The 27,096-nt window shown below is 42.3% G+C and overlaps 2 protein-coding genes and 1 long non-coding RNA gene across 3 annotated transcripts; 1 reads left to right on the top strand and 2 right to left on the bottom strand.

The window, feature by feature from the left end:
- Positions 1-1,311: 1,311 nt before the first annotated feature.
- LOC135075344 (ATP-dependent RNA helicase DDX42) lies at positions 1,312-20,372 on the bottom strand. Its single transcript, XM_063969778.1, has 16 exons — positions 19,914-20,372; positions 19,604-19,697; positions 18,951-19,120; positions 18,311-18,551; positions 17,564-17,720; positions 16,872-17,011; positions 16,466-16,565; positions 16,221-16,352; positions 15,034-15,208; positions 14,138-14,234; positions 12,856-13,006; positions 11,333-11,526; positions 7,700-7,809; positions 6,827-6,971; positions 4,611-4,789; positions 1,312-4,284 (listed from the first exon to the last, which is right to left on the bottom strand). Exons 1-15 carry the CDS (start codon positions 20,141-20,143, stop codon positions 4,658-4,660), a joined length of 2,268 nt encoding a protein of 755 aa, XP_063825848.1. The 5' UTR covers positions 20,144-20,372; the 3' UTR covers positions 1,312-4,284; positions 4,611-4,657.
- A 479-nt stretch (positions 20,373-20,851) lies between these two features.
- On the top strand, positions 20,852-21,425 carry LOC135075623 (uncharacterized). The gene is made up of 2 exons (XR_010258073.1): positions 20,852-21,128; positions 21,228-21,425. It is a non-coding gene; the product is annotated as an uncharacterized LOC135075623 (long non-coding RNA).
- A 71-nt stretch (positions 21,426-21,496) lies between these two features.
- LOC135075341 (partner of Y14 and mago) lies at positions 21,497-22,713 on the bottom strand. The gene is made up of 3 exons (XM_063969775.1): positions 22,534-22,713; positions 21,980-22,252; positions 21,497-21,896 (listed from the first exon to the last, which is right to left on the bottom strand). The coding sequence occupies exons 1-3, from the start codon at positions 22,565-22,567 to the stop codon at positions 21,625-21,627; spliced, it is 579 nt and encodes a 192-aa protein (XP_063825845.1). The 5' UTR covers positions 22,568-22,713; the 3' UTR covers positions 21,497-21,624.
- Between the last annotated feature and the right edge of the window lie 4,383 nt (positions 22,714-27,096).

Raw genomic sequence — 27,096 nt, 5'->3', positions numbered from 1 at the left:
TATTCCTTCCAAAAAAAGGCCCTTTTATCTCCATCAGTCGGAATCCCTCAGTTGTTGAAATAGAAATGATATTATATTTTTAATTCAGTAAATAACTATCCAATACTGGCAGTTTACCCTACCTAGGTACAGTCAGCGTCAAATTTTTGGTTACTTTACGTTTACTTTTTGTGTCACGAAAGGCTGTATAAATTACTTTCAAGTTCAACTTATTATACACAGGATGAGTCATAATACCTAGTTTTTCCGGCGACTTTTTCCACGTTATTGCCGTAAGTTACTGCTAAATAGATAAGAAAAAGTCAACTTTCAGGCCTCCGGTTCACGTTGTGCCATCCCCTTTACAGTGATAACGATCTGCCAGCGCGTGGGAAGTCCGCCTAATTCGCGATTTGATTTTATCTTGTTATGCTTACCCACACCGCCCACACGAGAAAGTGACTGCCTGTGTTTGTGAACACTGACTTTGCATTATGGAAGCTACCTAGGATCAGAGGTGAGGATCAGTTGTTTAATAGGATGAAAAAGGTCCTTAATGTACCTATGTTTTTTTTTGTTTTGGTGTCAATAAAGTTTTTTTTCTAGCACTGATGCTATAGTGTAGGCATTTGACTTTACAATGTAGGCATTGTGCATTGCTTAATGCTTATGTCTAGTTAAATCTACGAGCGAGCATGTAGTACACATGTTAGTAGTACGTCCTCCTTTTTATTCTTTTTCGTGTGTGTGTAACAACAAAAAATAGATTTTACACTTTACGCCCATATTTCTGATCTTAGAACGCACGACAGCAGCGGGCAAAAGCTGTACCTACTTCATAAGTTACAGTCGACATCAGACTATTCGCAATAGCAATCACGAAAATGGCTACGTCCACCAGTTTCATGAAAGCTCTTAATTCAGTTCACAACTCAATCGGAGTGTGCCGTGTGGAGTGGCAGTTAACGCGCTTCATATCGAATGATCATTCGATTCCACGGCAGTAATCGTTTACAATCGCGGTTGATTGCGAACGATTATAGGCATCGTAAAGTCGTAACCCGCAATTTTTTTGTGTGATGTTCTGTAAATGTTTTTCCTTCTTTCTAATATTTCAGTGACTGGAGATTGATTGTGTGTTATGTTTCAACGAATTCTTTTGTCTATTATTAGAGTTTTGCATCAAGTGTCGTGTCAAGTATCATGCTTGCCTCAACTGGAAACTTTTTTATGTGGCGTGTAGTTAAACATAAAAGTTAATCTTTGGCAGGCTGGCGCGTTCGATAAATTCCCTCACGTTTTAAAGGTTGTGTGATAAAAAAAAACACAGAATAACCTTAAATATAATTTATTTCTATTTACAGATTATATGAATTAATTTACATACAATCGTTCACTCCATTTCAAACAAAGATTTTAAATAACCACTCGGTATTTGACACACTGTACAGAACCCTGATAGAATCTGGCAATCTTGTAATCGGATAGGGCCGACTAACATAGCAATGAGCGGTTGTTTTGTCTCTTTCTTTCCTTCCTTTATTTCTTTCAAGACAAGGCAAGTCCTACTTCATTTTAACTTGGGATGCGTTTCAGCGTTTGCCCAAAATTATGTACGCTATCTGCACATATCTGTTTTAGTAGATTTTATAATATACTAGCTTTCCGCCCGCGGCTTTGCCCACATGATTTTTTTTCAAAAACCGGGATAAAATCTAACGTCTGTCCTTTACCAGGATTCACCATCTCTATGACAAATTTCATCGAAATCGGTTCAGTGGTTTAGGCGTGAAAGCGACACAGACAAGCAGTTACTTTCGCATTTATAATATTGAATAGGGATGTTATTTATAAGATTGGCAAATTCTATTGGCACTGACTTTACATAAGACAGTCAAATTGTATGAGTTACTAGCTACGGGGCACTAACAAAATACCTTAGCGGTATTGTATAAAAGGATTTCATTCGTTGGTGTAGGAAAAATAGTGTATTTTACAATATTATTGCTTCGAACAAACGTGTTTTATATCTATTTACTCGTACAACTCTAGTATATTTGACATTTAAATATAAAAATAAAATGTTAACGTGATTGTTTTTGCTTTATTTTAATAGGCTATACGACTCATTCATTATTTACTGAAAGTATGACTTAAATTCATATTTTAATACTTTATATGCACGCCCTACAGCAATATTACGTCATACTGACATTTGACATGTATAAATCTATGCCAGTTGACAGGCGACACTCAGAGACGTCATGTTGAATGTTGATATTGACGTCATTAAACAGAATCTGATGTGTTATTAATATTTTTAAAAAATTCTAGAGTTCAAACTAGCTGATCACATAGCCTATTAACAAGATCTATGTATATTATCTTTTATAATTCACATAAAACTAATGCCACGGTATGAAAAAAATTGGCAGGGGTTTCAAGGCAAGGCGTGAAACTGAGTGAACGTATTTACCAATCTATCAGGGCTACCTTATTTGGCGCCAATTGGCGATTAAAAATACGATATACCTTCTATCGTATGATCGTGCAGCAGTTGGCGCCACTATATTACCACTAGCGAATAAGGTGAACTTTACTGGCCAGTTGCACCAACTATCGATTGGAAATACGATATTTCTTCAATTTCCTTCTATCGTATGATCATGCTCCAGTTGGCGCCACTGTAATAGCTACTAGCGGATGAGTGGAGCTTGCTCGCTAGTGGCGCCAACTGATGATTGAAAATACATACGTTACCTCTCCTATCGCATGATTGTTAACCAATAGGCGCCACTGTAATAGCTACTGGCGGATGAGTGACTTTACTCGCTAGTGGCGCCAACTGATGAGCGCAAATACGATAACCCTCATTTTTTAAAGTGAGCGAAATACATACAAGTCAAAAATGTATTCTCTGGCAGTAACCACGCCTTGTTTTAAGCTCCACACCAACCTCGGCGAATGACACACAAATTCCACACATATTTGTTTTCACTCCGTTTTGTGTACTTCTTTACATAGCTATTTAAGTTTGACAGAAAAGTTCAATAGGTAAAACAGTGATACAATCTGTGTCTTAAATAAGTTATCATTTAAGCAAACAACATGTAAAACCAGACATCTTTTATACACACTTAACATCATTTATACAAATTAATAAAAACGCTTAATATTATAAAAAACAAAAAGGACTCGCTGTCACTATAGACATTGACAATTAACTATCCGAACTATCATCGCATTATTTTAATATTTTAGCACAGGAATAATATCATTGATATAGATTTACTTAGCTCACAGTACATTATTCTAAGTGCAACCTTAGCACTATGATAATATTGATCGATGAACGAGTATAACCTGCCACAATATGAAAAAATTCTTATGGATTTCAGACTTTATGTCCACACCATAAGGTTCAAAAAGTTCACAATTTACTTATCGTATCGGCGTCCTTTTGCGAAACAAAAGCCCTAGTGCAATACACTATTTATTGTAATTGTGCTAAGCTGTCTGTGATCCGTCTGCTCGTTTGCTTCTTGTCACAAAAAAAAAAAAAAAATAAGCGCACTGCACCCGCCAATATTTCGCGCGCAATACGACTATCACGTGATCTAAATAAAAAATATCCCTGAATTTACTTTGACGTTTAACTTTTATTATTACTAGGGTTTTCACTAATAACGCGCTCTTGCGCATGCGCTCGCTTAGGGGTGCTCAGGGTAACAACTGAATGACGCGACGGGTTAACACACAATTTTCACCTTTATTGCCTAATGATAAAGTTCAAAACAAAACATTGTGACTTGTTATGCTATATCTATTCCCAGCGGCTGCGCTTGCCGCTCTTGCGGACGCGCTCGCTCAAGAAGACAACTGAATCACACGGCGGGTATACCAACCAAGCAATAATTACCAAATATATTAAACTTTATTGCCTAATGATAATGTCCAAAACAATGAAATATTGTGACTTGACGCCTGTCTGTTGTGGCGGACTCGGTCGCTCAGGGAGACAACTGAATCACGCGACTAAGTGCGCGATAAAGTCCAAAACAAAAAATTGTGACTTGTGCTATATCTATTCCCAGCGGCTGCGCTTTCCGCTCTTGCGCACGCGCTCAAGAAACAACTGAATCACGCGACGGGTTAAATAAGCAATTTTAAACTTTATTGCCTACTGATAAAGTCCAAAACAAAACATCGTGACTTGGTGTGCTATATCTATTCCCAGCGGCTGCGCTTGCCACTCTTGCGCATAAATGACGCGACGGGTTAACACACAATTTTCAACTTTATTGCCTAATGATAAGGTCCAAAATAATTACAAATTGTGCCGTATCATGCCTTTAATGCGACTATTCCCAGCGGCTGCGCTTGCCGCTCTTGTGGTCTCACACGCTTAGGGTGACAACTGAATCGCGCGGCGGGTTGACACACAATTTTCAACTTTATTGCCTAGTAATTATAGTTCAAAATCAATGAAACATTGCGACTTGGTGTGCTATATCTATTCCCAGCGGCTGCGCTTGCCGCTCTTACGCACGCGCTCGCTCAAGAAGACAACTGAATCACACAGCCGGTTCACCATCCAAGCAATAATTACCAAATATATTAAACTTTATTGCCTAATGATAAAGTCCAAAACAAAAAATTGTGACTTGGTGTGCTATATCTATTCCCAGCGGCTGCGCTTGCCACTCTTGCGCACGCGCTCGGCGCGGTCGTCGGGCGCGGCGGGGGCGTTGACCCCGGGCTGGATCGACTGCAGCGTCTGCTCCCACGAGTGGTCGGACGACGCCGTGAACTGGAGACGAAAGAGCATATAAAGAAAGAAATACATTTATTACAATGGACATCACACAAACACAGGCAATTACATAACAGTGGCACATAATAATAATAAAGAAAAACAAGAGTGAACTAAGCAGTGCCAGCTACAGTGTGGTCGCCGAGCACGTATAATTTTGACCAATGACCTCAAGCTACCCATCCTTATCGCTCGCGCGTAATTATATGAAACCTGTTTTGAGACAAATAAATACCCAGTTCACATGTAATTTGCTTACTTAGTTTTGAATTGTTTTAGTGTTCACCTACCTACCCACGTTAACTTATTTAAAAATGTTTTAGTAATAGAATGTGTTTCTTTAATTGGCTTATGTTCAAGTTGTATCTTCCTGCACATTTATGTACAATTTAATGCTGTTGAAACATTGTTAAACAAATAATATAAAATAAAATAAATAAATAAAATACTTTCTATTCTATTCTATATTGCTGTCGCGACTGTGCGACGGGCTGCCGGCGCTGCCGCAGTGAGTGTGGGAGCGCAACAGCAACATAATTACGCGCGAGCGATAAGGGTGGGTAGCTTGGGGTCATTAACAAAATTCTACGTCCTTAGAGACCGGGCTTTAGTCACAATCAGGATTCACACTGCACCGGAACCCCACTCAGTATAAGCCGTGGCCCAATTGATTTTTTTTTAATTTGCCGCAGTATTTTATTTCCACAATAACATTACATATTCATTTACGTTTCACGTTATTATGTTGTGAATGGTATGTCAGTTGAACTGACAGCTGTCACCTTCGACATTCTGCGTCGTCTCTGTCATAATAACGCAGCCCCCCTAGACAAAACGCACTTTTTGATCGAATCGAAAATCGAATCCGTCAAAACTCCATACAAATAACTTTTAAAAAAAATAAAACCGACTTGAAATGCGTGAACACAAAAAAAAACTAAAAATTAAAAACATTGCGTATAAAAAAGTTCATCCCCAATTTTCCACCCTTGGGGGTGAAATATTTTCTTCAAATTCGCATAAAAACCACCCTTTTGATAATACCTATTCAACAAAACAATAATCGTTCAAATTGATTTATAATCGGCGGAGATATTGCGTATAAAAAAGTTCATCCCCAATTTTCCACCCTTGGGGGTTGTTTTTTCTATTATTAAATTTAAATGGGACCACCCTTGAGGTATTACCTATACGCCGAAAAAAGATTTGTTCAAATCGGTTCATAATTGGCGGAGTTATCGCGTAACAAACATAGAAAAAAAAAAAAAAACATACGGGTCGAATTGAGAACCTCCTCCTTTTTTGAAGTCGGTTGAAAAGGGGCTTTTCGACCACTTATCGACTGGTTTGCGATTATAATTTGCACTTTGTCTAGACCCACAGAACCCCTCCCCGCGTCATCACTCTCACCCGTATTCACAAACGATGCTTGCTTAAGTGAAGCAGCAAATCGAACGCACAGCGTTGAATAGAGCTCTGTGATTTGTTCGTGTGTCACCCTGTGTGTGCACTGTGAGATCTCATAGTAATGTTTGTGAATACGGGCGTTGCCGCTGGGGCAGGAAAGTTCTAGAGTGGCGACCACGAGCCGGAAGACGTAGCGTGGGCAGGCCTCCCCCTAGATCAGTCTTTCCCAAAGTGGGCGATAACGCCCCCTTGTGGGCGCTGCAGGCTTAAAGGGGGGCGGTAAGAGACCCAGAAAAAAAATCGGGACGTTGTGTAGAGGCTTGGGAGGTGTCATTTACTAGGAGGTCTCTTAGGCACCAACTGAGCACTCGACTCTCGACTACAAATGGGGGCGCTAAAAAAAATATTCTCAAAGTGGGCAGTAGACAAAACAAGTTTGGGAACCGCTGCACTAGATGGACCGACGATCTGGTGAGGGTCGCAGGAGGTGCCTGGATGCGAGCGGTGCAGGACCGGTCTTTGTGGAAATCCTTGGGGGAGGCCTTTGTCCAGCAGTGGACGTCTTTCGGCTGAAACGAACGAACGAACGCGCGTTAGTGTTGTACGTTGGTCTAACAACAGTCTTACCTGGTTATACTGCGAGCGGAAGGCCTGCTTGAGCGAGGCCAGGCGATCGGTAGCAGGCCCCCCGGCGGGCCGCTCGGCGGGCCCCCCGGCGGGCGCGCTGGGCGCGTCGTCGTTGTGCTGCGGCAGGCCTGGCCGCTCTTTGTACCTACGAAGTGTCATAACTTTGGTCATATCAGTCTGCCTGCGTTACTGCCTTCAGCTGCAAGGTAATATACAGCCTTCAGCTTAATAAATAATAATAATAAATATCCTTGGACATTTTACACTGCGCTTCTAGTCCCAAACTAAGCAAGCAAAGCTTGTACTATGGGTACTAGACTACGGATATAAACATACTTAAATACTTTTTTTTTTGTAAATACATCCTTTTTTACATAGAAAACACCCAGTCCAATACAAACAAATATGTTCACACAAATGTTTGTATTGTGCGGGAATCGAACCCGCAACCTCCAGAATAGTAGTCCGTTTCGAACCACTACACCAAACGGCCGACATAAGACCAAACGGCCGGCTTGAAGGTGATAGAGCCTTCAGCTTGAAGGCAGTAACTCATATGGATTCAGTTTAAATACCATAAATTGTGTTTATTGACAGAGTAAATAGATGGGATTGAGTTTTCTAATTGAGCAATCGGGGTCTAGCAGCCGACTGCTCGACTAAAATAAAAACCCCGAGGTATTTTGGGGGGATTGCCCTGACATTTTTAGTTGGGTGTTGATTTGTCAGAGGTCTAGTAATCGTAAGGTGGAGTCGAGTAGTCATGAGCTCACGTTGATGGGATTGAGCGGTCCTGGTCGAGTTCTCTCGTGGGTTGAATTGTCATGATACCTTCACTGACATAACAGATGACGTCATCATAACCCAACTCACCCTAGGCCGCAGCCGCCGACGTTGAGGTTCTTGCCCTTGCCCTTCTTGAAACGCGACTTGCGGAACCATGCTGACTGCATCGCCAGGTTTAAGAGTTCTTCTGGCACCTCCTAGAATACATTAAAGAAAGAAATCTTTTATTTGGTTTACAACTCGGCGGCACTATAAATGCAAACTTTATACTTAAAAATATATTTTACGAAAATAGTTTTCAACAGAATTTTTGGTCTCAATATTGTCACGGTCATAAATGACACTGGTGTACATCGTAAAGAAAGAACTATCGATCATATGTTAGAGATGTCTTTGAAATGATGATTTCATACCAAATGTTCAGGCACACATGCTTTCAATGAGCACGGTATTGCGCGGGACCTATTTAAATCTGCCGCCAACTCCGTCCCGCCAAAACTTACACGGCGAGCGCGCGCGACTACAGCAGCGCCGCGCTCCACGACGGCAAACGAACGAAAACTACGCAACGCGCTCTCTCGCGTTTGGGCCGGCATCGCGAGTGCCACGCTTATTGTGTGCTCCAACGGAAATGTGAAATTTGGTGACCTTTTGGAAATGTTTTGTGTGTGAGGCCTCCACCGTACTTTGCTTGAAGTTAGTGACTCAAGTGAACCACCGAAGACACCGGGCGAAGCCTTAACCACCGGCCGGCGCCGTCCTACAGAGTACCTACCAGCAGCAGCGCGGCGGCAGACAAGGTATCTGTTCGTTTTTTTCTGTGTTTTGTTGATTGTGTTGTGCCTGGACGACACTGGGGAACTCATATTCGGATAAGCTATCGAAGTAGTTAACACCAAATCACACGAAATCACTGGGTGACCTGTAAACTGGACTAGTGGTGGCCGGCAAAGCCGCTTTTACGGGCTCCCGAGCCTCATGCTGTGGCCACTGTGGCTTACCTGCTGCGCGCCCTCCAGATTCCGCAGCAAGTGCCCAGCGAAGTCGCGGTCGCGGTGGCGATCGAGCAGCGTGTAGGTGGCTACTGCAACACTCTAGTAGCGAGTAGGACGGCCAATGAGGCGCTCTAGCAGCGTATAGTCGGGGACGGTGGCGATGGGGCAGCCACTGTGGCTTCATACCTGCTGCGCGCTTTCCAGATTCCTCAGCAAATGACCAGCAAAGTCGCGGTCGCGGTGGCGGTAGAACAGCGTGTAGAAAGCCACTGTGGCTCCCCTGAATCTAGCTACAGCCAGTGTCTAGGTTACATACCTGCTGCGCGCCCTCCAAATTCCGCAGCAGGTGTACAGCGAAGTCGCGGTCGCGGTGGCGGTCGAGCAGCGTGTAGGCGTCGCCGCGCACGCCGGCGCGGCCCACGCGGTGTATATGTGTATCGATGTCGAAGTTACTGAGGTAGGTACACTAGCAGTGTGTGGGCGGCCACTATAACACTTTAGTAGTGTGTAAGGGGCGGCGATGTGGCGGCCACTGCGGCTTTTTACCTGCTGTACGCCCTCCAAGTTCCGCAGCAAGTGCCCGGCGAAGTCGCGGTCGCGGTGGCGGTCCCACGCGGCTCACGCGGTGCGTGTGAGTATCGATGTCGAAGTTACTGTGGTAGGTACTCTAGCAGTGTGTCGGCGGCCACTGTGGCTCCCTTGTCTCTTGCTACAGCCACTGTGGCGCGACCCACGCGGCCCACGCGGTGCGTGTGAGTATCATGTCGAGGTTACTGTGGCACTAACAGTGTGTGGGCAGCCACTGTGGCTCCCCTGTCTCTTGCTACAGCCACTGTGGCTACATACGGACACCGGCGCGACCCACGTATTCTAGCAGTGTGTTGTGGACGGCCACTGTTACTCCTGTTTATTGCTACAGTCACCGTAGCTACTATGGTTTACCTGCTGCGCGCCCTCCAAGTTCCTCAGCAAATGTCCAGCGAAGTCGCGGTCGCGGTGGCGGTCGAGCAGCGTGTAGGCGTCGCCGCGCACGCCGGCGCGGCCCACGCGGCCCACGCGGTGCGTGTGAGTATCATGTCGAGGTTACTGCGTCACTCTAAGAGCGCTTTCACATTAGGGCGTTAGTAGCGCGACTGCAGCGTTACTGTGGCACTTTAGCAGTGTGTGGTATAGCTCCCCTGTATCTTACTAGGCACGCCGGCGCGACCCACGCGGCCCACGCAGTGTATATGTGTATCGAAGTCGAAGTTACTGTGGTAGGTACTCTAGCAGTGAGTGGGCGGCCACTGTGACTCCCCTGTCTCTTGTTGTGGCCACTGTGGCTACATACGGACGCCGGCGTGACCCACGCGGCCCACGCAGGTATTCTAGCAGTGTGTTGTGGGCGGCCACTGTGACTCCTGTCTATTGCTACAGTCACCGTAGCTACTATGGTTTACCTGCTGTGCGCCCTCCAAGTTCCGCAGCAAATGTCCAGCAAAGTCGCGGTCGCGGTGGCGGTCGAGCAGCGTGTAGGCGTCGCCGCGCACGCCGGCGCGGCCCACGCGGCCCACGCGGTGCGTGTGCGTATCGATGTCGAGGTTACTACGACACTAACATTGTGTGGGCGGTCTCTGTGGCTCCCCTGTCTCTTGCTATGGCCACTGTGGCTACATACGGACGCCGGCGCGACCCACGCGGCCCACGCAGTGTATATGTATATCGATCTCGAAGTTACTGTGGTAGGTACTCTAGCAGTGTCTGGGCGGCCACTGTGGCTTCCTTGTCTCTTGCTACAGTGTGGTTTACCTGCTGTGCGGCCTCCAAGTTCCGCAGCAAATGCCCGGCGAAGTCGCGGTCGCGGTGGCGGTCGAGCAGCGTGTAGGCGTCGCCGCGCACGCCGGCGCGGCCCACGCGGCCCACGCGGTGCGTGTGCGTGTCGATGTCGCGGTTACTGTGGCACTCTAGCAGTGTGTGTCTTGCTACGGCCACTGTGGCTCCTCTGTCTCTTGCTACAGCCACTGTGGCTCCCCTGTCTCTTGCTACAGCCACTGTGGCTCCCCTGTCTCTTGCTACAGCCACTGTGGCTCCCCAATCTCTTGCTACAGCCACTGTGGCTCCGGGTGTCTCTTGCTACAGCCACTGTGGCTCCCCTGTCTCTTGCTACAGCCACTGTGGCTCCCCTGTCTCTTGCTACAGCCACTGTGGCTCCCCTGTCTCACTGTGTCTGGGTTACATACCTGCTGCGCGCCCTCCAGATTCCTCAGCAAGTGTCCAGCGAAGTCGCGGTCGCGGTGGCGGTCGAGCAGCGTGTAGGCGTCGCCGCGCACGCCGGCGCGACCCACGCGGCCCACGCGGTGCGTGTGCGTGTCGATGTCGCGGTTATTGTACCACTCTAAGAGCGCTTTCACATTAGGGCGTTAGTAGCGCGACTGTAGCGTTACTGTGGCACTCTAGCAGTGGGTGGGCGGCCACTATAGCTCCCCTGTATCTTACTAGGCACGCCGGCGCGACCCACGCGGCCCACGCAGTGTATATGTGTATCGATGTCGAAGTTACTGTTGTAGGTACTGTAGCAGTGTGTGGGCAGCCACTGTGACTCCCCTGTCTCTTGTTGTGGCCACTGTGGCTACATACGGACGCCGGCGCGACCCACGCGGCCCACGCAGGTATTCTAGCAGTGTGTTGTGGGCGGCCACTGTGACTCCTGTCTATTGCTAAAGTCACCGTAGCTACTATGGTTTACCTGCTGTGCACCCTCCAAGTTCCGCAGCAAGTGTCCAGCGAAGTCGCGGTCGCGGTGGCGGTCGAGCAGCGTGTAGGCGTCGCCGCGCACGCCGGCGCGGCCCACGCGGCCCACGCGGTGCGTGTGAGTGTCGATGTCACGTGCCACCGTGTAGTTGATGACGGTGCGGATGTGTGGGATGTCCAGACCGCGCGCTAGAGAAATTCGAAATTCAAGAATGTAATAGGTCCTTCTCACACAAATGAAATGCCCGATTGTAATCGTTCTATCAAAATGACACGTGAATACGGATTTAGGACTGTTTTTCAATAGGACGACTTCTAAAGGTCAACGACATTTTGACTGTTTTAAAATACGCGAATTAGGCCACGGGACGTAAATCAGTATGGATTTGGACAAGAGTTAACATTCCTTAATTAAACCAGGTTGACGCCACTGTCGAGTAAGGTCCTATGACTCGCCCGTGACGCAAACTGGTGATTGAGAAATATGTGATGCCTACATCCTACTTCTTCAGCGCTCACCAGTTGGCGCCACTGTTTTAACCACAAGCAAGTGACAGGAATAGTCCTTTCTAGTATGAACTCGCAATCAAGGAAACCCTAATTGAAAATCCTTGACAGAGGCCTTCACGTGGACGACTCAACTAAAAAGCGAAGGCAGCAGAGCCGGAAGACGTAGTATGGGCAAGCCCCCCACTAGATGGACCGACGATCTGGTGACGGTCGCGGGAGGTGCCTGGATGCGGGTGGCGCAGGACCGGTCGTTGTGGAAACCCTTGAAGGAGGCCTTTGTCCAGCAGTGGACGTCATTTGCCTGAAACTAACGAGGCAGTAAACATAAAAAGAAACGCACCAGCGACGTCGGTGGCGACGAGTATATCGTTGTCGCGGCAACGGAAGGCCGTGATGAACTGGTTGAAGTTGAAGACAGCTTTCGCACAATTTAAGGGAGAGGCTGCGGCCGTAGCATGGGTTTTTTGACTCTCGTCATGCCCCACTAAGCGAGACCAGTAGGCCTAAGATGCGCGCCGTAATAACTTTTATCGACGTCAAAATGTATGGGCAAAATCGATAAAATGGCGTGATAACCGCTTACCGCGGCTCGCATCTTAGGCCTACTGGAGGGACCTGATTGGTTTTTAGTGGGAAGGCTCTGTTCTCCTAACAGAGAGAGTCCCACATAAATTAACCCATTGGTTCCCCCAGGCCATTGGGTGTATTTTCCAGTCACACAAAAAAGGGTGACAAAACTCATGTCATTCATTATGCAGTAGAACATGTCATACGCACCGGCGACGTCAGTGGCGACGAGTATATCGTTGTCGCGGCGGCGGAAGGCCGTGATGACCAGTAGGCCTAGGATGCGCGCCGCGATAAGCTTTTATCGCATCATTTTATCGTCTAAAATAATTGATAAGATTTTATCACGGCGTGCATCCTAGCCTGGCTGGGTGGAGACGCTTAAAAAGCGAAGGTAGATAACGAAACATGTTTTTACGATGTGAAGCATGTCATACGCACCAGCGACGTCGGTGGCGACAAGTATATCGTTGTCGCGGCGGCGGAAGGCCGTGATGACCTGGTTGCGGTCGGCTTGCTCCATGTCTCCATGTAACAGTAATGCGTCGTGCTCCGCCGCCCCCAAACTCGCTGCCGTCTGCTCTGCCTCCAACTACACATACATACACATTAGTACGGGTCTATTTATTTATTTATTTATTGCACACACATGTTCATGAATGTTCCGTACAAAAAGGCGAGCTTAATGCCATAAGTCATTCTCTAGCAGCTGACCTTGAGCAAAACAGATTATTCCCACCTCTCGTTACCACCGCTGCAACTCCTGTGTAGCCAGGATCTACAGCTTGACCGCCAATAAAAACCCAACCAGTGAAGGCCAAGTTCGTCCCGGCGGAAAGTTAAACTGTCATTGGACCCGCAACGAAATTAATAAGAAGAACATAGGAATTCGAAATTAAGGTTCGACTTCCCTCCGTTGCAAAGCGGATGACAGGTGACAAACAAAATTAGTAGTTACGTTTGATCGGTAGAACTGTGTTCAAAGGCAACGTTTTTTTATTAAGTACATACTTAGTCCCTTTTCTGGGCACTTATACACGTCCCAAATAGACTAAACGGGTCTCTCACTAGACAAGCACAGTCTCGCAGCGAGCTCTGTGCTGAGATGGAGATTCTTGATAGCGAAGAATACTTCACAAATAAATTATTTAATTAAACCAAAGATCACACAAAATCGGTACTGCACGTCGCGGTACAGAGCGTCAAAATATTAAGACAGTCCCTCCTACTTCTTTTCTCTAATACAGTGTTTTTCAACCTTTTTCATGACGCGACCCCCCTAGTCTACATAAATAAAAATGAATTGATGTTCGTTAGTCTGATTAAAACTCGAGAACGGCTGGGCCGATTGAGCTGATTTTGATTTTAAAATGTTTGTCGTAGTCCAGGGTAGGTCTAAACGGTGAGCAAATACGCGCGCGATATTTTTTTTCTGTGACAGACAAAATTCCACGCGGGCGGAAAGCTAGTATGAAAAAAAATTTTGGGACCCCTCCGACCGTTCGCTTTTTTTTCATGCCTTTTACAAAGATGTTGTAGGGACCGAATTCTTCAATGTATACAACATTTATGCATTTGCATAATTAGATTTAAGATAAATTTAGCTTTAAAACTTCTCTGATTTTACGAGCTCTCGCGACTCCCCTAAAGAGGTTGAAAAACACTGCTCTAATAGAACAACAATAGGTGGACGCAAAACTCAATTAACAAAATTATAGCATACCTTTTTTGTGACGAAAATTAGGACACTGCCGGCTGACAGGAACTCGACCAAGTGCTTAAGTAGCCACGTCCATTTGTCTTCTGGTTTAGTGAATATCCTGTGTACAAAAAAATATTTATTTATTTAACCTGTGTAGGAATATGTCAATTATTTGAAGTAGACTATAATGGCTGTGGGTGGGGCACATAACTCGTAGAATTGAGATTGACTGCCTTTAGGGCGGAAAAGTTCTTGGGTAGCAACACCGACCAAGAGGTCAGGGCAGGCCTCGGGACCACTTTTTGTGGAAATCCTTTTGTTCAGTAGTGAAACAAAATAGTGATTGTAGTTCGAATTCGGAGAATGGTATAGCGCGCTTGGGAGTTGCCAGCATGTCTGGACTGTGACCTGTCATGTTGCGTGACGTGACCGGGCCGGGACTGACCTGGCGTGCTGCGTGACGAGGTCGCTAGCCTCGCTGGCGGCGCCGTGCAGTTCTCAACTCATCATCATCATCTCAGCCATAGGACGTCCACTGCTGAACATAGGCCTCCCCCAATGATTTCCATGTTGCCCGGTTGGTAGCGGCCTGCGTCCAGCGCCTTCCTGCTACCTTTATGATGTCGTCGGTCCACCTTGTGGGTGCCCACACTGCGTTTTCCGGTACGCGGCCTCCACTCCTGAACCTTGCTGCCCCATCGGCCGACAGTTCTGCTTACTATGTGCCCTGCCCATTGCCACTTCAGCTTGCTAATCTGTCGGGCTAGTTCTTAACTATACGCAACGAAAGACGTTGTGGACATTCTTGAGACAGGCTTTTTGTCCAAACTATTTTCGTTTTTCAGACAGAAACCAAGGAATGATTGCAGGCCATAAAATATTTGCGGTACGTGTGGCATTGCCAGTATGTCACTGACCTGGCGTGCTGCGTGACGAGGTCGCTGGCCTCGCCGGCGGCGCCGTGCTGCACGCGCACGGGGTCGTGCAGCGCGTCGCGCGCCAGCCGCTCGATGCGCCGCGGGAACGTCGCCGAGAACAACAGGGCCTGGCGCTCGGGACGCACGTGCGCGCAGATCGAACGCACTTGAGGCTCTAAAGGGCACAGAAAATAAGAACAAACATTGACCAACTACATGTTTAAACCCCAAAAAAATTATTAGTCACACGTTGGGCGCCATTTATAATTTTGGCGCCCAACCTGTAGCTTACGTGCGCGCAGATCGAACGCACTTGGGGCTCTAAAGAACACAGAAAATATGCCGTTTGATAACATTATTCAACTTGTTGACTTTGTTGGTGTACCTAATAAATAAAATAAAAATAAAAATAAAAAAAAACTTCAGTGGAACCCATAAAACGACAAATTACAAAGGCCTTACATGCGCGCAGATCTAACGCACTCTAAAAAGCACAAACGATAAGCACAAACATTAACCAACTTCATGTTAACCCAAAAACGATAAGTCCGTTGATAGTTAAACAAGTTCAGTATAATCCAGATACGACAAATTAAAAAGGTCACACGTTGGGCGCCACTTATGCACTTTAGCGCCCAACCTGTAGCTTACGTGCGCGCAAATCGAACCTACTTCAGGCTCTGGCTGGCATTAAAGGTTAAACCAGTTGATAACATTAATCAAGTTCATTTTAACACAATAAACGACAAATTACCGGAAATCGCACGTTGGGTTCGGCGCCACTTATACACTTGGCGTCAAACGTGTAGCTTACTTGCGCGCAGATTGGACGAACTTGGGACACAAACGATAAGCCAGTAGATAATTTAACCAACCACAAAAAACAACAAATTACAAGAACTCACACGTTGGGTACCAGTTTGAAATTTTGGCGCCCAACGTGTAACTTAAACTTGAAATTCAAATGACGCATCTAATCATCTAATGCATTTTACTTCGTATATAATATGTAGTTTCGTCACCTATCATCATCATCATTTCGGCCACAGGACGTCCACTGCTGAACATAGGCCTTCCCTAATGATTCCCACATCACCCGGTTGGTAGCAGCCTAATCGTCATCTATATTCAAGGTTTATGTTAAAGATTTACTACTAAATAAACAATATGTGCCATAGAAAACTTACCGAAACCCATGTCAAACATTCTGTCGGCTTCATCGAGAACTAAATAAGTGACTCTCTTCAAGTTAGTCGCCTTACATTTGATTAAGTCTATGACGCGCCCAGGCGTGCCCACCACAATCTCTGCTCCACCACCTACAAAAAATAATACCATATCAAGGAAATTGCCTAAAGATCTGTACCAAACGTTAAGAATATACGCTGTAACTTTATCGGCCGTAAATAGCATATTATTATAGTGAATTCACCTTCCAAAGCTTTGGTTTGTTCCCATTTGGAGCCTCCACCGTAACAACACACACATCGTATGTTGTACACCTTGCCGAATCTTCTGGCTTCCATATAAATCTGACAAACAAAATGCATTTTACTAAAGTAAACTTTTACTGATTGAATCTAGAAAGTGCATTTTAATATTTAGTCATTAAATATTATGTTTTATGAAAACTCATCAACAATCTAATGAGCTTACGCACACGTATAACGACATATTTATCAATGCAAAATATGTTTAATAAATGACAGAGTTTAAAAATCAGCTGAATTTAACACCTCATTAAAGAGAAGAGTGAATGTAATGACTATTAATTAAAAACACTATAAATCAATTTATACTTGCTAATTTTAAAGTTTTTTCCAATTTCATAAGGTTACCTGTTGCGCCAATTCCCTGGTAGGGGCCAGTATTAGACCTATGGGTCCATCTCCCGGCGCCAGTTCCTTCTGGTCCATAATGTGGATGAGAAGTGGCCAAAGAAACGCGGCTGTCTTACCGGACCCCGTGCGAGCAATACCTAAGGATTTGATTCGGATTTAGAACCAGAATGTGACAGTCAGAATCAATTCCTGATTCTTCTTCTTCTTTCTGTTGATGACTGTTTCATTGCCATGTCACGTGCTCAGCTGATTGCATTATTATTTTAAAATAGAATGTGACAACTAATAGTTACGATTGCGTTTAGCTGTTGTGAATCGTTTGCTACATTACTATTTGTTGTCTAAACTACACTACATTTCAAAGTAACTCTTGTGCCTTATACATATAAGGTATCTACAGAAAAACACGACGCAATAAATGCGCAGGAGTTTATGCACGAGTTTCGGCTTCCTAAAACTGTGTTATTGCAAGATGATCCTATGTTACAAAGTCAAAATTCCTCTAATGCATGGTGCTTACAAACCGTCCAATATTAATACATAGTGCACACTTTAATATCTCTACTGCACAACACAAGTACACAACACACCGCGAACAACCGTCATTATAAGAATTGGATAACTATTCCTTCTTCCTGATCATTGTAGTGTGACATGATTTATAGCAATATGAATCTTATGTCTCATACCTATAAGGTCCCTGCCGGACAAAGCCGCAGGCACGCCAGCCGCCTGGATAGGTGTTGGTGACGTATATTCAGACTTCCTGATCGCCTTCATGAGTTGCTCGTCGAAGCCAAGATGGGCGAAACTGCTCACTGGCTTTGGCGGGTCTGGGCCAGTTATCTAGTGAAAAGATAAACACATTTATTTTTATCATTAATGGTGCTAAGCTTTATTTTATTTTATTTTTATTTTTCTTTATTCAGAAAAATTATATTATTTTGTTTGCATATTTCTGCGAATAAACACTTTTTTCTGTGAATAATCTTTGTTTAAAATCATTGATAAAGTTCTTAGGTTGACAATAAAGAGCTTGGTTTCAATTTAATGAATATCTTCTTGGGGACTCTGTCCCTATTGGATATTTAAAACCATGATATTTAAAACTTATTAAACTCAAGTTGGGTACCCAAACCCAACAGGGTATATCAAAATATTTGACTACTAGCGGCCGCCCGCGACTTCATACGCGTGGATCCCGTTTTACCATCTTAGCGGAGGAGTTTCATGAAATCCCGTCTTAGAACGTAGGTGCTCAAGATGGGAGTTCCATGCAAAATTTGAGACTCCTAGCACTTGTAGTTTCAGAGATTTCGTGATGACTGAGAGAGTCAGTGACCTTTCGCTTTTATAGATAGAGATTAATTAAGAGTAATTATTTAAAAAAAAACTATTAATAAGACAACACCATGTCAAGCTTAGCTCTTACTTACCTTCACTCCCAAATTCTTCTTGAGTTCCTCAACCTGCTCTGGGGTAAGTTTCTCAATATCCTCATGAGGGGTGTAGAAGTTCTTTTCAAATGGCTCATACACTATCTCTGAGTGGTCTATAGGGGGTAGTGGGTCAATGAACCTTTTTTTGGGGGGAGCTATGGGGTTACCATCCTCATCATATTCTATTTCTATGTCTGAACCATCATCACCAGTGTTGAGAGGGTTTTCTTCCATGTATCTGCAACATTTTTACAGTTTGAAATATGCCAAACTTAAGGCAAAAAGAGCGCTTTCACATTAGGGCGTTTAAAGCGCGACAGCAGCGCGACAGCAGTGCGGCAGCGGCGTTTTTATAATGTGAAGGCATGCATCTGCTGTCACATAGTATGAAATTTTCGGCAGCGCGTCTGTCGCGCTGCTAAAACGCCTAAATGTGAAAGTGCTCTTAGATAGATGAAAATGAGAAAGATTACCTACTACTTCTTTTTTGATAGTATTTTAATTTTTATATTTTTAAAGAAATTGGGTTGGGTCTCAGATTTTGCAATTTCAATGATCACTGAAATATTTTTTAATGTTCTAAAGGATCCCATCTGGTAAATAAATCCAGGATTATAAAAACATTAATACGACTCACTTGTAGTAGCTCTCTTCATCGTCCAACTCATCAATGTCTCCCCGAGTGCCCCGGCCGCTGTCGCTCTTGCCGCTGGCCTCGTTCTCCTTGCTGGCCACCAGGTCCTTGGCCGCCTGCTGCTCCAGCCCCGCCATGAAGGCGTCCAGAGGGTCTTCTTCATCCTCGTCAGGCTGAGATTACAAATACACAGATTACCAGATGTTTTGCTAAAAATTAAGAATCAAGTCACCTTTTTTTTTAAAGGTTGCAGAGTGGGGGGTAAGTGGAGTCAACTATGGCGCCCAAAATCACTTGGGGGTGTTAGACGACACCCCTTAAGCCCCCTATATGTATATCCAGTATCCTCAAATTCAGGCGACTTGATTCTAAATCCAACCCAAATTTTTACTTGCCATTGAAATCAAAATCAAAATCAAAATCAAAAATATTTATTCAGTTTAGACCACAAGTGGCACTTATGAACGTCAATAGAAAATAATAAAAAAAGAAAAAGGTAGCCCTTATGGGGCACTTTACATGTCTCCTTATCTTTTGGGCCCTACCAGCGCTTCGAGACAAACATATGGCAAGTGCTGAGAAGAAACGCCGGAACAAACTCAGTCACCACAACTGAGTTTATTTTATAATATGAACAGTTATGGAATTGTGAATACCTTGGAACTGGATGCAGCTTCATAAGAAGGGCTGCCTGGAGCTGGTATGTATGCTAACGCTGGAGTAGCAGGCTCATCATCTTCATCAAAGTACCTGCACAAAACAGGTTCTATATGATGCTTTGTGAGCTTTTGTGTGTATTGGTAGAGATAACAGACTTTACTTATTTGTTTGATAGCATTTGTTACTTGGAAAGGTTAAAGAAGTAAGATCCTCCCATACTAAAGCGTATTCATGTTTGCAAGCACAAAACTGAACAATCCTACTTTAAACACAAGTTGCACACATAAAAATAAAAATCCAACTTACTCGTCCTCTGTTTTAGATCGCTTCTTCCCTAAACTGCCCCAGTTGCCCGTGACGGCGTTTTGAGTGATAGAAGTCATGGTCGAGTAGCCCTGTTTGGATAGCCCCGCTGTAGGGGGCGGCACGGCGTGCATAGAAGCCGACGGCGGAGGAACAGCGTGCAGAGACACGTTCGAGGGGTTCCGCTTGGGCATCGTGAACCCAGCGAACCCAAACCCCTTGCCGCCACTCATCGCGGGAAATTAATATAACACCAAAGCCAATTTACATCAAAATATTGAGGTTATTTAAGACAGTGTTTACACTGAGTTCATAGCCACTAAACTATCCTAAATACATGTAATGATAGCTATTTAACTAAGAAAACATAACGATCTTATAAAATCTTGCAGAGAAACAAATAATTAGCAATTTTTTGCCGATTAGACTATTGACAAAATTTACAGTGCACCAACGCTGTCATCTGTCATTTTTCGCGTATCGTATTTGACAGGTCACAGCATAGATTATTGACAGATAGAGGGGTGCAGACTTCTTATTCGATTATACTTAGTCGAGTCGAATTTTAGAATAAAATCTTTAGCGCCTATACGCACCACCACGGCGCGCGATGCGCTTTTTTTCCTATACTCGAACGTATAGCGCACTGTCGACGAGCATTTGTAGCGATACAGATGCGAATGATGAGATACACACTGCGATACAATACACACAAAAGTTGAACCCAATTTAGAAACGCCGTGTGCGTACATGTGATGTGCATGCATCAGTCCAAAACTAATGCTATCGGAATAGTAGTATAGAGGAGAGAATATATTTTGATATCCCGATACGATACTTTTTTTACCATTTTTGAAAAAGTTTTGAGAGTGAAAACTAAGCTTTAGTGGACGATTTTTTACGGTTTTTTTTGACAGCTCTCATAACTCATTGTCTGTCAGTTTTTTGACACCTCATCTTATCATCAAACAAACTTTGCGAGTCGTCTGATTTTTGCTTCCTAACTTATCAACAAAAATGTATTTAAAGTTACTTGTTTTAGTATTTGCGCTAATTAGCATTAGCAACGTTGAAGCCACCCACGGATATGACTTCGGCGACTTTTTGGCCACGGTGTTGGGCCTGGGTATTGCAGTTATAGGTATTCTTGCGTGTTTAGGCAACTACGCACGACAAAAAGCCAGGAACGAGTTCATTTAAATAATCGCTGTAGTGTAGGTGAGTACCAAACTGACCTTGATGCTTGATCAGTGGAATATTTTTTTCTTACTGCCTACATAAATCATTATTTGGACTAAGTATTTCAATTTTTTTCAGATGTGAAGTGCACAAGGGGCTAATGTATCTACCCTCATAATTATTGTATTACAATTTTGACAATAGCTAAATGGAAATATGCCACTAATATTCGAATATTATTATTTTTAAGCATAGAAGATGTCATAAGAAATTGTGATTATTTTTTAATATTATTAGCAATTATGTATGAGGTTAATTAAACCACCTTTAGAATAATTTGAGGTTTTGTTTTGCACTTCCGAAGATAGATCTATCTAAATCCCTGAAATCCCAATAAAAAACAGAGGTTTGTTAGTAAATAATTTATATTTAAAAGAACATTTCATCACTTCTCACCCACACTTACAAGACAACATAATAAAAACCAATAGACATGATTTCATTTTAATAAATTCAATTTTAATTTGGCTTGTTATTAACTAGTTTGAGTTTCTAAAATTTCTATTTCTTTTATAATGTCACCCTTTTTTGACATTTTTTCAGCCTGATCTTTGTCAGGGTTCTTGAGGAGACCAGATTTGATCTTCTCTTCAAGGTATTCTATGTCCCTGAGCTTCTTTCTCAAGTTCTTAAGACGCTTGGCAGGGTCTGTCTGCGTGGAAGGGGTATTACTAGATGGGGAAGGTGTGTTGAAAGTTGGCTCTATGATTTCACACTTGGCAAGTCTCTCAGCTGCCTCGTCAGCTCCTGAAATAACAAGAAGAGTAAAAATAATAGACACCAAAAGTTTTTGACACTATTCCTAAATGAAAAGTAAGTATGTTACATACCTGACTTCTTTTTCTTCTTCTTTTTCTCAACATTGATAATCATGCCTGGTATTGGCTGAATAGTGCCACTCTGGCTCTTTTTGGGTTTCTGGGCAGCAGCCACAATTTCTGGAGTTAGTCCCACAGGCAGACCCGTGCTCTGCCGCGCCTTGAACTGCTTGCCTTTGCTCTCGTACAGGGGCACTTCATCCTGCGGTACGTAGCCCTCCTTAACGCGGCGCGGCTTGCGCCATGTTCCGTCTGGTCTTTGGGTGGCTGGGATAAACTTACATCCTGAAACACATAATCAACCTTTAAAAGGTTTAATTAACCACAAGTTAATAACCAGCACGACCACAAAAACTATAAATTAATCATTAAAGTACGTATTGATAATGGTAGCTTCGTTGATAATTAGCAATTCATGAGTTAACTGGATCGGAACGATCATTTACTCCGCGTGCAAGCAACGAATGAAAAGTTCTTCAGTCGAAATTCTTTACTGTGAGCGAGGGAACAGCAATATGTTAGCATTTCAGTGAGAAACCAAAAAGACCGTGCCTTTGTACACTCACCATCGGCGTCGTGTTCATACGCCGTCGTCGCCATAACTACACATGGACTCACTTATGAGTTTTTCACTAATCTAGCGGGAATTTATGAATGTACGTGCAAAATTGCAGATTTTCTTGATTTTTGTTCTATTTTCGTTTACAACTACTTTGACATTTCGCCCAAGATTGAGCGAATGAATGAGGGTACAAACCACAGATATGGATTAGAGTAGATACAGCAAGTTGATCGTCAAAGCGTGCCATTCCGATATGTCCAAATGGACATACATGGTCGAGTGATGTTCATGTAATCCGATTACAACAATCGGTTACGATGATTTTACGAGGACAGTAGTACGAACACGGTAGAAAGAAGAAATTATTTACGAATTGAGAATTGTAATTAACAGCACAAGTAACAAATAATTAATTAGAATAAAGTAGCAGTAGAAGAAGTATAAAGTAGCATTGTTTTTAATACATATCCTGCGATGTACTCTTAAGAGTTAAAACCATGGTCCGTGTATGTGGTGCACTCATACCGATCACAAGGAACCGTACTTACTTTTATAACAATAAGACACACACTGATCCATGTATTTGTTACGGTCAAAGTGATAAATGTGAAAATTATGAATAATCGCCGGTTATTATGAATAATTACCGCATGATTTGGTTAATGTGATTAATATGAGGTCATTTATGTGTGTATAAAACTAAATAGGCGGCTTAGGCCCAGTTTTTTGATTCATAGTTAAAATAACAAATTGTTAAATTTTGCTACTAATGGTTAAATATTAACAAAATGTTAACTAATAGTTAAAAAATGTACTAAAAGTCAAGCTAACCATTGTTCGAAAAACATTTTTTTCTGAAATTTAACCACTTGTCACTTGACATCTGTCAAATTTGACTATTGGTTATTTTAACTACGAATCAAAAAACTGGGCCTTAGGGTTGGCCCAAGGGCCACCCCCGCCGCACCTTAACCTATTTTTCACTTTAAATCAAAACATTATGTTATAGGCATCATGGAAAAGTAATATTATGCAAGAAACATTCCAAACTCATTATGCCAAATTATATTAATATATGATATCAAAACGTTCAAAAGTTTGGCTGTACACGAGCATGTACACAAGATGTTGTTCTCTTTTATGAAATTTGTTAGTACTAAGGTTGAATTATTAAATAATCACTGTTAAATGTGATTAATTTATCACTTTTACCGCGACTGTCGGTAATTATTCATAATAACCGGTTATTATTAATAATTTTCAATTTATCACATTAACCGTAACATATTCATGCACTTGACCAATTTTTGTCTTGAAACGCTGGTAGGGTAAAAAAAATAACGAGATTTGACGACGCACAGTAGTTTGATTTTAAAAAAAGGTGGACTTACGATCGAAAGTCATAATTTTACCGAAACAAAAATTGTTTTGGATAGCATTTTGAATGCTGATCAACATTTGTCATTATGCATTTTTCGATAAAACGAGCCTTTCATGCTTAAAAAAAATATGACAAGAAAATTTGTATGGAGGAAAATCTTTTTTATTTTTTTTCTGGCTACTGTTGCAAACTGTAGCGGTCAAACCTTATGTAGTCGTAAGTACCTATGGTGCCTAACATTACTACATAAATACTTTTTGCGGGCACGCGCGGCCAAGCGAGTAATGGACATGCAAAATTTTAAATATTTTTATTTATTCATTATTGATTTTAATGCACTTAAAGTAATTATTAATAGATAAATATACTTAGTCTAACTTACTACAGCCCCCTATTACCTCATTTCACGCTAAAACCTTTCAAACTAGAACCTGCAAAAGAAATGTTTAAGAATAATTATAAATATAAAACAAAGAGTCAGTTGCAAACCACATTTTGTTAAGGAAAAAATGTTAACTCTACCATCTATTTATATTTTAGAATCAGCAATATTTGTTAGAAAGCACATGTACTTATTCCAGCAAGATCCAAACCCCCGCCGCAGGACTAAACTTCTCCTTCCAACCCCTAACTCTGAAATGTTTAGAAATAGCCCAGCATATCGTTGCATACAAATTTTCAATAAAGTTCCTGATAATATTAAAAATATAGATATAGATAAGAATCATATGTTTAAACAAAAGTTTAAAGCATTCCTAATAAGTAAATGTTTCTATAGTGTCAAAGATTTTATGGAAGATAAGTAATAAATTTTGTTATAAGTAAGTAGTAGATGTATATATTGTTATACTTTGTTATATAAATATAGTAACATTTTATATAAGTCTATTAAAAACTAAAATAAGCATGTAAGTTAAGATATACCTACTTATGTAAGTAGATTGCTGTACCCAACCGGGTGTGCATAGTTACCTAAGTCACCTAGTTTTAAGTTTCTTAGTGTACTATGTATTTTATTGCAATAAATAAATAAATAAATAAATAAATAAGTTTGTAGGTACTAGGTAGTCTAAGTTGTTTTTATTGTCATTATAATATTCACTACTGGTCTACTGGTTATCGTGTAAGATAGATTAGGTAGATATCAACCCTTTACCTAGGTATATACCTACTTCTTGGCACTTATAATACCGACATACATGATTAAAAAAAGTCTTCAAGCAAGAACCCTTGACTTCAATGGTTATGAAAGATTTTTAACTTTCTAGAGTAGTCCTGAATAGATCCTTAAATCATTTTGACTGTCATAATCGATTACAGTAGGCAGCGGGATACTTTCAATTTTGATAGAACTGTAATTTCCAGTTCTTTTGTTGAATAGTCTTATACTTTCGCAAAAATATTATTTTTCTTTTGGCTCCTTTAAAGAGGTGTTAAAGTTTCTTTCCTTTCGTCTAAAAAGATAACGTACATAACACCTTTATAAGTAGCCTTAAACACAAAGCATACCTTTACCCAATCATCGAACTGAGAAAAATCTGAAATCCGACATTTATCACCTTCTTCCATTCATGTCTTCAATTATTATCTTCGTTCGAAAAACAATCAAAAAAAGATATTTTAGCCTATTCACTTATCTTGATCAGTGTTCAAAATAATCAAAGTCACTCACATACTTACTTTTTCAGAAAGAATTCAATAGGCAGGTTTGCAGTACACCAAAATGTTATCACATTATCTGCACCATGTATCAGCAGTTTTTGTGTACGTTAGCTGGCATATAAAACTATAGGTAGAGGTGTACATAATGGATCTGCAATAATGTGTGGCAATACGGCTCGGAAACGTGGCCTCTCCATATAGGCCTTATAAATAAGCTCAAAATTGCACAACGTGCTATGGAGAGGGCTATGCTCGGTGTTTCTTTACAAGATCGAATCAGAAACGAGGAGGAGATCCGTAAACGAACCAAAGTCGTTGATATAGCCCAACGGATAAGCAAGCTAAAGTGGCAATGGGCAGGGCACATAGTACGCAGAACTAATGGCCGATGGAGCAGCAAGGTTCTGGAGTGGAGGCCACGTACCGGAAAGCGCAGCGTAGGACGTCCACCCACAAGGTGGACCGACGACTTCATAAAGGTAGCAGGAAGGCGCTGGATGCAGGGCACCACCAAGCAGCCATTGTGGAAATCAATGGGTGAGGCCTATGTTCAGCAGTGGACGTTCTATGGTTGAAATGATGATGGATGATGAGTATTGTTTACTATATGGGTTGAAACCCTTACTGTACCTACTACCTACTGTAATCGATTATGACAGTCAAAATGATTTAAGGATCTATTCAGGACTACTCTAGAAAGTTAAAAATCTTTCATAACCATTGAAGTCAAGGGTTCTTGCTTGAATACTTTTTTTAATCATGTATGTCGGTATTATAAGTGCCAAGAAGTAGGTATATACGTATATATGGGTTGATATCTACCTAATCTATCTTACACGATAACCAGTAGACCAGTAGTGAATATTATAATGACAATAAAAACAACTTAGACTACCTAGTACCTACAAACTTAGGTTCTAGTTTGAAAGGTTTTAGCGTGAAATGAGGTAATAGGGGGCTGTAGTAAGTTAGACTAAGTATATTTATCTATTAATAATTACTTTAAGTGCATTAAAATCAATAATGAATAAATAAAAATATTTAAAATTTTGCATGTCCATTACTCGCTTGGCCGCGCGTGCCCGCAAAAAGTATTTATGTAGTAATGTTAAGCACCATAGGTACTTACGACTACATAAGGTTTGACCGCTACAGTTTGCAACAGTAGCCAGAAAAAAAATAAAAAAGATTTTCTTCCATACAAATTTTCTTGTCATATTTTTTTTAAGCATGAAAGGCTCGTTTTATCGAAAAATGCATAATAACAAATGTTGATCAGCATTCAAAGTGCTATCCAAAACAATTTTTGTTTCGGTGAAATTATGACTTTCGATCGTAAGTCCACCTTTTTTTAAAATCAAACTACTGTGCGACGTAAGAATTAATTTATTTAAAAAGGTAAATAAAGATGTTTTTGGTTTTGTATTTAACAAATTATCAGTTTTATCGGAATTAATTAATTGTCGAATCGAGTCACATGATATCTTTCGATGACTTTGCGAATGCAGTACGATGATACGATTA

This window comes from Ostrinia nubilalis, chromosome 10, assembly GCF_963855985.1.
Source record: "Ostrinia nubilalis chromosome 10, ilOstNubi1.1, whole genome shotgun sequence".
In the NCBI taxonomy this organism is placed as follows: Eukaryota; Metazoa; Arthropoda; class Insecta; order Lepidoptera; family Crambidae; genus Ostrinia; species Ostrinia nubilalis.
Note: the sequence above shows the minus strand (reverse complement) of the source record. Positions and strands in the feature narration are given on the sequence as shown.